Source organism: Catharus ustulatus, chromosome 21 (assembly GCF_009819885.2).
Source record: "Catharus ustulatus isolate bCatUst1 chromosome 21, bCatUst1.pri.v2, whole genome shotgun sequence".
NCBI lineage: Eukaryota > Metazoa > Chordata > Aves > Passeriformes > Turdidae > Catharus > Catharus ustulatus.
In genome coordinates, this window is record NC_046241.1 from 8,489,913 (window position 1) to 8,502,615 (window position 12,703).

A 12,703-nucleotide genomic window follows, 5' to 3' on the forward strand; every position below is an offset into this window, starting at 1 on the left:
TAACGAGGGGCCCAATTAGTGCTGGTGACTTTGTCATCCATCCAGCAGGGACAGGGACCACTGCTCTCATTCCGCCAAGAGCAGGGATCAGGAAAACAAATCACCCCGGGGAGAGGCTCTGCTCTTCTTTCAAGTAAAAGTGGCACACAGAGCCACAAATGCCACCTCGGCTGGGGACAGCAGAGCTCTCCAGCAGCAGCAGCCTCCCCCTCCCAAGCAACTGCATGTGCACAAAACATTTATCAGGCTTCTGGCCACAGCTTTGACTTTAATTTTATTTTAAAAGTGCATTCACATGTAAATTGACTTGGCCCGGGAGGATACATGAATACAAGAGCCCTTTCTTTCCTCTGCCGCGGCAGTAGGGAGGAATATGGTGAGCGAAGCAAAGTTTCCTCACCTCCAGGCTGCAATTCTGCAGTGAAGGAAAAGCAAGTCCATTGTTTCCTCCTGCACACAGATGCTGGCTGTGCTGTTTTCAGCAGTCTCGTTCAAAGCGAGCCAGATCAGAACATAAAAGCATGTTACATATCCCAGGGACAAGAACACACAGGCAAATGTCTTATCGGCTCTGTTTTATCTGTTGTAAGAGCAAGAGATAAATGAATACGAGTTTGTAACTGTGTCTGATGGTTTGAAACCAACATTCCCAGGGTCAGACCTGGTTTGGTAGTAGAGGATTCCTGGGGGTGAGGAAAAAAATTAAAACGTGAAGCTGGAGATGAGGAAAGGGGACAGAAATACATGTGCTCCCCAAAACAAGAATCTATGGGATAAAAGCAGGTGGAAATGTGTTCCTTGCCATATGTCAGCCCCATATCTTGTGATGTGTTGCCACAGAAAGAGTGCAATGCTCTCAGTCACCCCATTTCCAGCCTGGCACATCCTTAGCTGCTTGACATCACCCAGCCTGAGCATTTCCTCTTTGATTTTGATGACACCCAGTCAAAAGATGCTGATTCCCCTGCAGCATCACAGGCGTCCCAGCCCCAGGGGAAACAAAACGCAGAGCCAAAGTGAAACCAGGCAGCACCTTGGGTTTTGTTTGCCAGAGACGAGGAATGGAAATGCTTGTGCAGATTTATAGACTGAGAGCTGTGACTCACTCTGTGTGTTTTAGGAATGAGCAGGTTGAAACGGGTGTCCCCAAAGGAAGCATCCCACAGCTTGGTTCTTGCTCTTGAAGCGCAAGGATGATAGCACAGGGTTGGCAGGGTATCCTCGGGAAAACCCGCTTGCCACAAAAATGGGGATGAATTAAAGCACTAAAACTTTGCTGTTTCACTGTGTGGAATCTCCAACAACTCAACAGCTCCAGGAGCCCCAGCACAGATCGCTTCAGCTGCTGAAAGCAGAGGCCTTGGCTCTCCGCACCTCAGTTCTCGTTCTGCACCCCAAACTTTGCGCCTGGGACAGCCAAGTGTTGCATCCTGCCGATTATTTTGAGTTTCAGCCGCCTGCACCCCCGCTGCACCCCGAAGGGAGCGGATGGATCGTCCCCGCCTCAGCGCACAGCTCTGACACAAGAGCCGAGCTCAGCCTCGCTCTTTCCGCCGCTCTTTTCCCGCTCCGCGCCGGGACCGCGGTGTGGAGCCCGGCCCTGGCCGCGGGGCTGCCGCAGGAGGCCGCGCTGCCCCTTCCCCCGCCGGCCCTTCCGTTACGGTCGTTACCGGGCTCCCGCCCGCCCTCCCGAGCTCCGCGTCGGCTCTCGGGGCCAGCGGCCGCCGCCGGCCTTTGTGCCCCGGCCCGGTGCGCTCCCTCCCCGCCTCCCCGCCGGAGCCCTGCGGCGCATGCCTCCCGCTCCCCGGGGGCAGGGAAGGAAGCGCCGCCCGCCCCTGCACCAGCGCGGCGGGCAGCGGCGGAACGGAGCCCGGCGGAGCCGACAGCCCGGCCCGGGCGCCGCCGACCCCCGTCCCCCCCTGTCGGCCTCCTCTCGGCAGGTGAGCGGCGGGCGGGGGGCGCGGCCGGGCTCCGCCGCGCCGGCGGCCGAGGGAGGCCCGGGCCGGGTCCTGGGCGGCGGAAGGCGGGAAGGGGGAGCCATGGCGGCGCGGGCAGGGCCCGGCCGGCCGCGGGCTGTGGGCGCGGCGCCCCGCGGGGGTCCCGCGGCGGCCCTCGGGGGTGGGGGGCTCGGCACAGCCTCTCTGGGGTGCTTCCCCGAGCTGGCGGTGCCCTCGTGTCGCCTCACATAGCATGTGTGGGTGCTCCCTACTCTGATGTCCCTTCATGTCCCCTCACAGAGCCTCTGTGGGTGTCCCTCCGTGTTAGTGTCCCGTCATGTCCCCTCATGCAATCTCTGTGGGTGCCCCCCGGCTTGGTGTGCCGTCATGTCCCCTCACACAGCCTCTGTGGGTGCCCCCCGGTTTGATGTCCCTTCATGTCCCCTCACGCAGCCACTGTAGGTACCCCCTGAGTTATTGTCGCCTCATGTCCCCCTCATTTCCCCCCACAGTGTTACAGAGGGTACCCCTCCCTTGTGGATTGGATGTGTGTGCCCTCCTGTCCCCTCACATCCTTAGTGTGTGTGCCCTCCTGTCCCCTCATGTCCCCTCACACCCTCAGTGTGTGTCCCCTCACACTCTCACTGTGTGTCCCCTCCTGTCCCTTCACACCCCTCAGTGTGTGTCCCCTCCTGTCCCCTCACACCCTCAGTGTGTGTCACCTTTGTCCCCTCACACCCTCAGTGTGTGTCCCCTCCTGTCCCCCACTACCCTCAGTGTCTGTCCCCTCACACCCTCAGTGTGTGTCCCCTCCTGTCCCCTCACACCCTCAATGTGTGTCCCCTCATTCCCCTCACACTCTCACTATGTGTCCCCCTCCTGTCCCCTCACACCCTCTGTGAATGTCCCCTCTGTGAGTGTCCCCTCATGTCCCCCCTCAGGGTCTGGACACAAAAATTCACCCCAATCCCTTGTAATTCTTGCAGAACCCCAGTCCACATGTGGGATAGTGAAGGCACCTGCTCCTTCCCTGAAAACTGTGGAAATAGGTTAATAGGAAAAATGTTGGGGTTTTATTTTTTAATGAAGCTGGGAGCTAAAGTGTGTTAATTGCGTTGCTTCAAGGTAATGAGGTATCCTAATTTCTGTCTTTTTGATCTTTAGCTGCTTATTACAAGGAAAAATGTTTTTTAATTTATATTTGCCCAAGCGAAGAGTGATGAAGAATTGTCTTCCCTGGTTGTCTGTAACCTTACTCTCAGTAAATAAAGAGAAGTTTTAAAGAGTTTAGAGTCATTAATGCTTTAAAATATTTAATGCCACTGATTAATTTGAAACCAGAACTAGAGAATAATTGACAAATGCAAGGTTAGGGAGGTTTCAGAGGGAAAATCGTATCCCTGAACGTTGGCAGAGTCCAGTGCCACTGGAGTTGGGACTCACTGTGTTTGTGTGGAGCCTGGGCTTGAAGAGCCACCCAAGTGCTGGAGTTTTTGGGAATTGCTGTCACCTTGATCCTACCAAGTGATGCTGCAGGTGAAGCCTTTGCCCCTTGTGGAGGTGCTGTACTCTTTGGTGATAACTGGAGTTTCGTGGGTGGCTTTTTCCACTCTTCCACAGCCAAAGCTTCGTTCTGTCTGCGGTTTCTACTGGAACACAAAGGATAGTTCCTAATCTTCATCCTGCTTTTGTTGGCACTCCCCAAGATCTGTGTTTGCCAAGAGCTTTTATCCTGCAGTGAGGCCGGATGACTGATGTCTCGGGGTGATTGCTGGAGAGTGTGTTTCAGGAAGAAATAAGTTCCCTTTCCTTCTCTCTGAGCTGCCCCAGCTCCCTCAGCTGTGTGTGTTCAATGCCAAGTCAGATTTAGTAAAAGCTGTTTTGGGGTATTGTGTGAGTACTCTGCTCTCTGAGGAGGAGTTGGTTTGTGTCCCACCATCCCAAATGATGGTCCAGGTTTCTCCACATCCACCCATCCTGCATCCTGGACACAGCCAGAGCTGCTTTCCTTGGCAAACTGGAAAGCCAAGCTGTGTGATCCTTACAAAGGACAGTGATGTCAAAAAGCAGAGTATTTTGCTGAGTTCTCCACTCCCACTATGAAAGAATTCCTTAAAATTGTTCTTTCTCTCCTGCCACAAATTTTTCTGTAAAATTGTTCAGACAACCTCAGTGCAAAGGGGACTGCACACCCCAGTGCACTGAATACCATCACAGCGGTCTTTGTGGGTCTGGGCAGCGCATCATCACTGAGGAGCAGTGCAACAAGGGCTGGAAAGCACAGCAGGAGTTTCAGAAGTGAATAACCTGAACTGGGGGTTGTGATTTTGCCAGAAAATACTACAAACCACAAATGATGAGTGCTTTATCCCCAGTGGCAGTAGTGACTAATCTGTTCAAGTGATGTTGAGCAGTAACTCTGTGATTATCTGGCACAAGTTGTTCAGGGTGTTAATAATTTACAGTTTCTCTTACCAGGATTATTTCACTGAATTTCTAGAAGGCACATGCTTAATAAATATTTCAATTTTTATTTTTTTTTTTATTTTCATTTTTTTCCTTTAGGATGGAGGAGAGACCGACCTGAAAATCTGTTCCATCGTGGACTTTGCTGTGGTCTGCTAGAATGTTCCTTATGGATGCTCCTCCTCTGGTAGCTCTTCAGACAAAATGGGAGTCCTTTGGGCCAGCAAGGAATTGTAGATACCCCGTTTGCTTCCCCGAATCCGACAGCAGCGTCGCCAGAAACCTCCGTGAGCGCCAAAGTTCAGATGATCATCAACAACCTGCAAAGCCAAGAGCCTGCCCTGGGTATGAACAATGAGTGTGCCTGTGTTATGCAGAGGAAACAGAAGGGAGAGAAAGGCACCAGTGCCAGAGTCACATCCAGCAGCTCGTTGCTGCGGAAGCATCCTCAGTACTCCCAGTGTGGGTGCCCTGAGGATTCTGCTGACAGCGAAGTGGAGGAGAATGAAGAATTTGGGACTCTGCTGCTCGATTCTGACAGCGACGATTCTGTGGACCGAGGTACTAGAGGAAGCCATCCAAGAGTACTTGAAAACAAAAAGCAAAAGTGCCCAGTCGTTGCCAAGGAATGCGGAGGCGTTCTGAGAATGCGAGCAGAGACAAAAGGTTAAGAGAGATTTCTCCCAGAACAAAGTGGCGAGTAACCTCCTCCCTGTGAAATTTAAAGCCGAGATGCTCTCTGAAGAGTACCTGTCTGACCACCTGGGAATTGGGAAAAGGCTCCAACCTGCTTCCCCTCAGAGCATCAGCAGCGATGACTCCTTTGAACAGAGCATACAGGCTGAAATTGTGCAGTTCCTGAATGAGAAGAAGCAGCAAGAAATTAGTAAATGTGTTACCGAGGAGGAGAAAAAAGATTCCCGCGTGAGGTCTGTTTTAAAATGCAACAAAGAAAGCAACAAACAGAACAACTGTGGTGCTGTAAAGCAAGGTTGTAATGCACTGCTCCTGAGACACCATCCCAAGCTGCAGAAATCCAGCACCCAGTCCAAGTGTTTGCAGTCAAAAATCCAAGCAGAGCCCAGTGATTTCAGCCAGGTGAACCAAGCATATCTCGAAATGGCCACTGCCAGCCAGCCCTGGCTCATGGAGCAGAAAGAGGGAAGTGGAGCTCATTACTGGGAGCCAAGGGAAGCACTTGTCAAGGAGAGCATGCACACATCTGACTCGAGCAGTGATGATGGCATTGAAGAAGCCATTCAGCTTTACCAGCTGGAGAAAATCAGGAAAGAGGCAGCTCATGCAGCAAACTGTGTCCCTTTGCAGAGGGAACAATTTGATCCAAAGGGTATGGCAGACATTTCTGCCAGCCTGACAATTAGCTCCACAAAAAGTGCCTCACCAGAAATCCATAAAAACCCTATAAGCAACAAGAGAAAAGAATTAATTCCAAGTCAACGGGATTAGAAAGCACCAGCAATGACTTTAATAAGCTGTTTAAACCACTGAAAAAAGCCAGACATTTTGCACTTCCTGAAAACAAGATTGCTGCTTGTGAGCTCACGTTGCAGGCCTCTTGCAGAGCAGACACATCTGCAGAACTCATGTGTGCAGAAGCTATCCTGGATATTTCCAAAACAATCATGCCATCCCAAATGGGAAGTGACAACAAATCCCTCTCTGCAGACCTCCTTCTTTTCTCCCCAGCTTCTCTCGTCCTCCCGTTGTGAAAGTGACAGCAGCCATGTGGACAGTGATGACAGCATAGAGCAAGAAATCAGGGCTTTTTTGGCTCTGAAAGCACAGTCAGAAAACCTTGGAACAAAACCTCCCAGCCTGTCACGCTCCATCCAGATGCCTTTGCCTTCTGATCCAAACAGCCTCACCCAGCCTGCTCTGCCCAAAACACTGAAATTATCCCTGAGTCGGAAAAGGAGGCTTAAAAGGGAAGGCAGAGCAGCAAAACAAGGGGGGTCAAAACTACCTGAACAACAGGAGACAGGACTTTTCCAGCCAGGTAACAATTCCAAATTCCCTGTGCTGCAAGAGGAGCGTGCCCTGAGCAGCCCCTCAGAACTGCGGGATACTCAGAGTAATAAAGACTCGAGGCAGCAGCAGCTGATGGCTCCCAAATTGTCTGGCTCTGATGGCAGCAGATGTGTGGCTTTGGACTCTGTGAACTCTTTTCTGCAGGTTCAGAGCAGCACAAGAAAACCTACAAAAACCCCCTGCAAACCCCAGAGAGGGAGGGGTCGGGTGATGAGAGCAGCTCTCTTGGACAGTGATGAGGACCTGGACAGTGCTATCAAGGACCTGTTACGGTCCAAAAGGAAGTTAAAGAAGAAATCCAAGGATCAGAAATCTCAGTGCAAGAAGAAAGTCAGATTCAGTGAGACAGAAACTCAGCTGTTGGATGAGTTCAGTAACATCCAACAAAACGAGTGGAAATGTAAAAATCCCTCACTGCTCAAAAGCTGCTTCTCAAACCTAGGAAAGCTGTGAAGGGAGAATGCAGCCAGGAACCCTCCAGACAACATCAAACCTCCCAATGACAAGCCAGAAACCGTGAAAAACCTGGAGTTTAACTTACAGCTTAAAAAAAGCAATAAACCTAAACCAGTTTCAAACCAGCGGGGGGCTAAGAATAGAAAATGTGCTTTCCCAGCGTGGCAGACAACAGTGACAGCAGCTCAGGTGGACAGTGATGACAGCATCGAGCAAGAAATCAGGAGGTTTTTGGCAGAAAAGGCTAAAGACTCTGCAAGCAATTCAGAGATGCAAAAAGGTGATGCAAGTCTGGATCTATTCAGAGCGAGCAAACAAAGTGGTAATAAAGGAAAAGCAAAGCAGCAGCCGGTGGAGAAGGAGATGGACCTCGTGCTGGCTCAGAGTAAAAAGACTGAGGTAGCTCAGCAAACTGAGGAGGTGAAGAACTCTCAGAGAACAGAAGGGAAAAGTGCAATGTTAGCTGGCAGTGGAAAATGTGCTTCCTCTGCAGAGAATGTTCCTACTACTGGTCAGTCAAAAGCTAAGCAAGGACTGGGGGGGGTCAGAGGTGCTGCTGGGGAGTCACCTGGGAGTGCAGCAGGTAAAAGGAATGTCTGTAACACTGAGCCCCCAAAACCCAGCAGAAATGAAGGGTGCAAAGTAAGAAAAGTCATGAATGCAAAGCCCAGATCTAAAAGGAAGAACACCTTCCAACTAAAAATCTCAAGTAAATTTATTGCAGGTCTGAAATACGCCCGGGACAGGAAGAAATCCATGCTGTTGAACAAAAAGCAGAAAGCAGAGGGTTTGCTCAGCCAGAGCAGTGCCTTGGGAATGGAGGCAGCTTCCCAGGACACAGATGTACTTAACCCCTCTTCAAAAGGTGAATTCAGTAGGGAAATTACACCAGCAATAAAAGCACCCAGTTCTTCTCAGAAAATCACTGTGCAAGGGGTGAATCCCCATGTAGCAGAAAGCCGTGCAGGAGCTGAGTGTCTCAAAGAGGCAGCTGAGGGTTGCAGGAAGGCTGATGCTCCAGGGGATCAGTCCCCCTCCAGCCTCCCCTCACAGGGGCAGAGTGTGCCAGCAGGAAAAGCTGATAAGGTTGCAGAGGAACCTCCAGAGCTGAGAACACCCAGATGTGGATGAAGGAAGGAGATATCCACCAAGGCAGCTGGGCTGACTGCACTGCAGAGCCCCCACACCCTGAGTGCAGTGTGGGAAAAGCAGATAAAGTCAGCAGAGAGCCAGCTCAGCAGAGTGCTCAGGTGGGCAGTAAGGGAGGGAATAACCAGCTGGACAAGAGGCCAGATCCAAGTTTAGCTTGCCCAAGGCAGGAATTCCATGTGACAGCAGCAGCAGTGCAGAATAGTGGAGGAGCATGTGCAGATAACAGTGTGCAGATGTGCATTAAGGAAGAAAAAATTGACAGGCAGGAAGAAATTCAGGTACCCAGCTCCAAAATGGAAGGAAAAATACCTGTCCTGCAGAACAGGGAAGCTGCTAGTGAAGTACACCAAGGGCAGGAGTTTTTAAACCAAAACCTGTGCAAAATTTACTGACCTACCTGCAGGGGACTGCCCAGGTTCCCTCTTGGAAAAAAAGGTTTCAAATATGTAAGTATTTTTTTTTTTTTACACTAGCAGTCTTTTTTATAAAATAACTGTGATTGTAATTACCTTGATAAAGCTTGAGACAGGAAAGAAGAGGCAGTGGGAGATGCTGATACCTGTATATCTTACACACACTAATGTGAAAATAATTCTATTTAACAGGGATATCACAGGTAGACCTTCGTAGCTTTTGTAGAATTTTGTAAATTATTTAAAGTGCTCTAAGGAAATATTTTTTATAATGATTTTTAGGGCTTGCATTCCTACAGGATGCTGTAGTTACTGTAGATAAGATATTGGCTAATCACACTTTAAATTATGAGGCCTCTAATTGTCTCTCAAAGGGAAACCTGTTTGCGCACAGAATTGATTTGGGAGCCTGGTAAGAGATCCTAGGAAAACACAGCCTTGGACAGCAATGCAGCTGTGACACTGGCCACATCTGAGCTGCCTCAGCACAATCCTGTGGGCTGGGAGCTCAGTTTTGCCACCCTGAGGACTGTGGGGTGAGGTCCCTGAGCAGGACTCGGCAGGGTGTGGAGATCCAGCCTGGAAGATAAAAACGCAAATTCACATTCTGGTGAATCGAGTGGATGGCTCTGTGTGCACCTCCTGTGCAAAGTGATCTCAGCAGCTGCTCCAAGTCCTTTTGAATACCCAGAACCTCCTGCTGGCAGATGATTCCAAGCACAATTGCAGTCCAAGACAAGTGAAGGATGTGTCTGTTCAGACAACATGATTTCCCTGGATTTCCCTGGATTTCTGTACTGTCGGGCCCTGCAGGGGCTCAAACAATTCCTCCTTATTCTCAGCTCTCTCATTTTGATGCCCTGCAGTTAGCCAGAGATGGCTTTTGGTTCCCTGAATGAACTTTCTGGAACTGAGTGCCCTTAACTTTCCTTTTTCAGAAGTGGTTTTTAAAATGTTACATTTCTGTGAACTCTTCACTGACAATTTTGGTGCAATAAAGCAAAGCTGGGTTTGCTGTAGGAAGTCACAACACAAACGGATTTTTTCAGCCACGGATATTTTCAGCACTGTTCTTTCTTCAGGCTTTTTCTCTGCCTCCGTTTCCAGCAGCCAGAATAAAGCAATTTTTCACTACTATCTTTTTATTTGTACTGAACTTTCAGCGGGATTGAAGTAGCACATTGACATCACACACACACAAAGTGCCCCCACACTGGTTTCACTGCAAATCCAAAAGGTGTAAATTGGAGCTGTTGGCTCTTTCATTTTCCTTTTTGTGTCGTCAAGTCCTTGGAGGAGTTTGTTCTCACATCTTGTCCCTGTGAATCGATCTGATATTCTCTTTGTCTGCTCTTCTGCAGAACTTCTCTCAGCCAAACCACCACTCAGCATCACTTTGTCTCTCAGTCACTTCAGGAGTCTTCCTCCAGGCTGGCCTTAAACTTGCAGAACGGAGCAAAAGCAGCCAAGACTGGATCCAGAATCCCGTGGTGTCCCTGGTGTGATGCAGAATGTGGGCAAAATACGGTGTAGCATAGAGTAGTGACTGTGGCATGTAGAGAAATAAACAGCCTTGGTGTGTTCATGCTGTCGTGCAGCTGCGTTTGGAACATGTTCTAGTGCTCATTCGGCATTTCTGACTGTCCAGCCCCCTTTTGTAGCCCCGGGGTTGTTTGAAGGTCAGTGTGTTAGCTCATCTCCATTTTGTGGTAGGATACCTTGGAAAAGTTGTTTTTTCCTTAGCTCAGTGCCTGCACTCCCTCTCCACAGGTTTATCTTTTGCTCTGCCTTGATTCCGTTGCAGGATTTGAGCCTTTTGTTGGAATAGGTCAATAGGCTGGTATTTTAAACTAGAAGTTTTCCAAGTACCTTGCTTTAAAAGGATTAAACTGTACACTTAATTTTCCTAGAGATGTTGGAAGCACTCTGTACTGTTTGTATAAAAAGCTGAATGTTTCTCCTCAAAAGTTTTCAGTAAATCCACATGAAGACTTCAAAGGTGTCTCGTGCCCCTGTTGCTGTGTCTGTGTCCTCAGTACCACTCGTGACCTGATTCACTCCCAGTGAAAATGCAATTCCAGTTACCTTGTGCTTTAAATAAAACCTGATTTCAAACAGCACTTTTTTTTTTTTTAATGGATGAACTTGATTTGTATATAGGAACTGGTGTACATTGCTGAGTTTCTAATGTTTAATAAATGGGGTTCTGCCCATGGACGTGAAACTGGAGTGCTCCTATGGTTTGTGTCATCATCTTGAGTGAGTAATCATTTTTGTGTTCCCTTTTTCCCTCCTGACTGAGGATGCCATCAACTCTTTGTAACAAAGAATGAAGGAGGAGAATTTGCAAAATACAAAGGGGGGTGAGAATGGTGCTTGTGGAAGCAGAACCCCAAAGTTTTCTTTGCTGGTGTTTGTGGAATCTTTCCTTGTGTAATGAAATGTGTGTCAAGGAGCACCTGTGGAACTGAAGAGCCAGGGCTCCAGTGGCAGTGTCCTCATCCCAGCCCTGTTCAGAAAAGACAAGTCTGGTGGTTTGGAGCAACAAGAAATCCTCACACATCACTGACCAGGCTGGGGAATAAATGACATTATATTGAGTGCCAATAAATTCCCACACATGCAGCACAAATCTCTCCAGGCTGACTCTGCATAAAAGCAGCTCCAAAATCAGATTTTATTTCCTGTTTATAGTGCCCATGACAGCCCCAGGGAGGGCACAGAGTGGGCACAGCCCTGCTGGCCCAGTCACCCCAGTGCCAGAAAACTTTTCCCTCCTGAGACACCAATTAATCCCTTATTGCAGTAGATACATGGAGCCAGAAGCTCTGCTCCTCTAAAGCTTGTAAAGCTACCCTTAATATTATTTTTTAAATGCATAATGCTAATTTTTCTTTCAGGTCAGAGCACAACACTTGTTAATTTGGGTATTAAGTGATTAAACCACTTGTTTTTTATTATGGTTCTGGTGAGTTACAGTACCATAGCTGTCAGATAAATCTGAAAAGAGATTTATTGCTTCATTTTTTACCCAGTGATTGCTTTTGGGTGCTCTGGGAGCAATCTTAAGGATCCTCAAGGGACAACAAGAACTCCCTTAATTTTTTACTCCCTGTTTTTTGCTGCTTTTTCAAGAACACTTATTTTGAATGTTCACACAGGAACACACCATCCCTGCCCCCATTTCTTTTATTAATGTAGAAGCTTTTTAATTAATCCCTTCAGCCTCATATAATTTTATCTGCAAATGTGAAAATCTTCATTTCAAGAGACAGAATAGGAAGAGATTGTTTCAGGTAGATCCTGAGTCATTTTTAGGATGATATTGAATTTGTACAGGTGTTTCTTTTTAAAAAAGTGTATTTGGTGTAACCTCTGAACTCCTTGATACACTGCATGCCAAACCCTTGAAAGGAACTGGTTTCAAGAATAAAATGAAAGGGGAAGAAATTGAGGCAAGAAAGAAGAGGTGGGTGTTTTCAGATGGAGTGGGAACACATGTGACAGAATCCACTGTTTATATTTTTAAGAGGCAGCCTTATCCCTGAATTATGCCACCTGCAGAAAAATCTGTGGATAAAAATAAATGTAACATTGTCATAACTATTTCTTTTGATTCAGCACTTTGTTATTTTCTCATTTCAGGAGAAGAAAGGGAAGTTCTAAGAAGCTCCAGCTGTTGTCTAGAGTCTCATATGAGAATCACAGCAAATGAAAGAGGGTTGCTTATTTATTTTCAGATGTTAAATCTTTGAAATGTTAACTTTTCAGGCCCATTTCTGCTCAGTTGATTTCTCTGTTCCAATTTATTGGGGTGTTTGCAGCAAAGGGGGGATTTACCCAGCTCTTAATATTTCTGCCATGTGAAGAGTAGCAATTGCAGTGGTGTTTGGACATAATGTTACACTCATTATTTATATTTTTAGCAAACAGTTTGAATAATATTATGCTCATTTTTAATGTTATGTTACACCTGTAAGGTGGGATGGTTTCTGATCCATAAACAGGCAGAGTAGTTTCTCTTAAAAACTCATTTTTCAGCCAAAACTGTTCAGGTGTTCTTCCAGTGCAGTCAGTGTCCAACTGATGCAGTTTCTTTGCCTGTACCTACAGTTGTTCCAATAAAACTTTAAAAAAAAATCTTCTTTTTGATTAGTTGTCATTATTTGAATAATTTCTTAAACTTTTATTGTTTTGAGAGAGAAGAAGCATGAACTTTCTACAAGAAAT

General features: G+C 47.8%; 1 protein-coding gene across 1 annotated transcript; it reads left to right on the top strand.

Annotated features, from left to right (window-relative positions):
• The first annotated feature begins 1,853 nt into the window (after positions 1–1,853).
• On the top strand, positions 1,854–12,590 carry PPP1R26 (protein phosphatase 1 regulatory subunit 26). Its single transcript, XM_033077488.2, is given in 11 exon segments — positions 1,854–1,940; positions 4,503–4,683; positions 4,685–4,966; positions 4,968–5,844; positions 5,847–6,091; positions 6,093–6,615; positions 6,618–6,676; positions 6,678–7,995; positions 7,998–8,428; positions 8,430–8,506; positions 12,119–12,590. Coding segments are annotated over 10 exon segments (4,002 nt in total). The 5' UTR covers positions 1,854–1,940; positions 4,503–4,563; the 3' UTR covers positions 12,189–12,590.
• Positions 12,591–12,703: the final 113 nt, after the last annotated feature.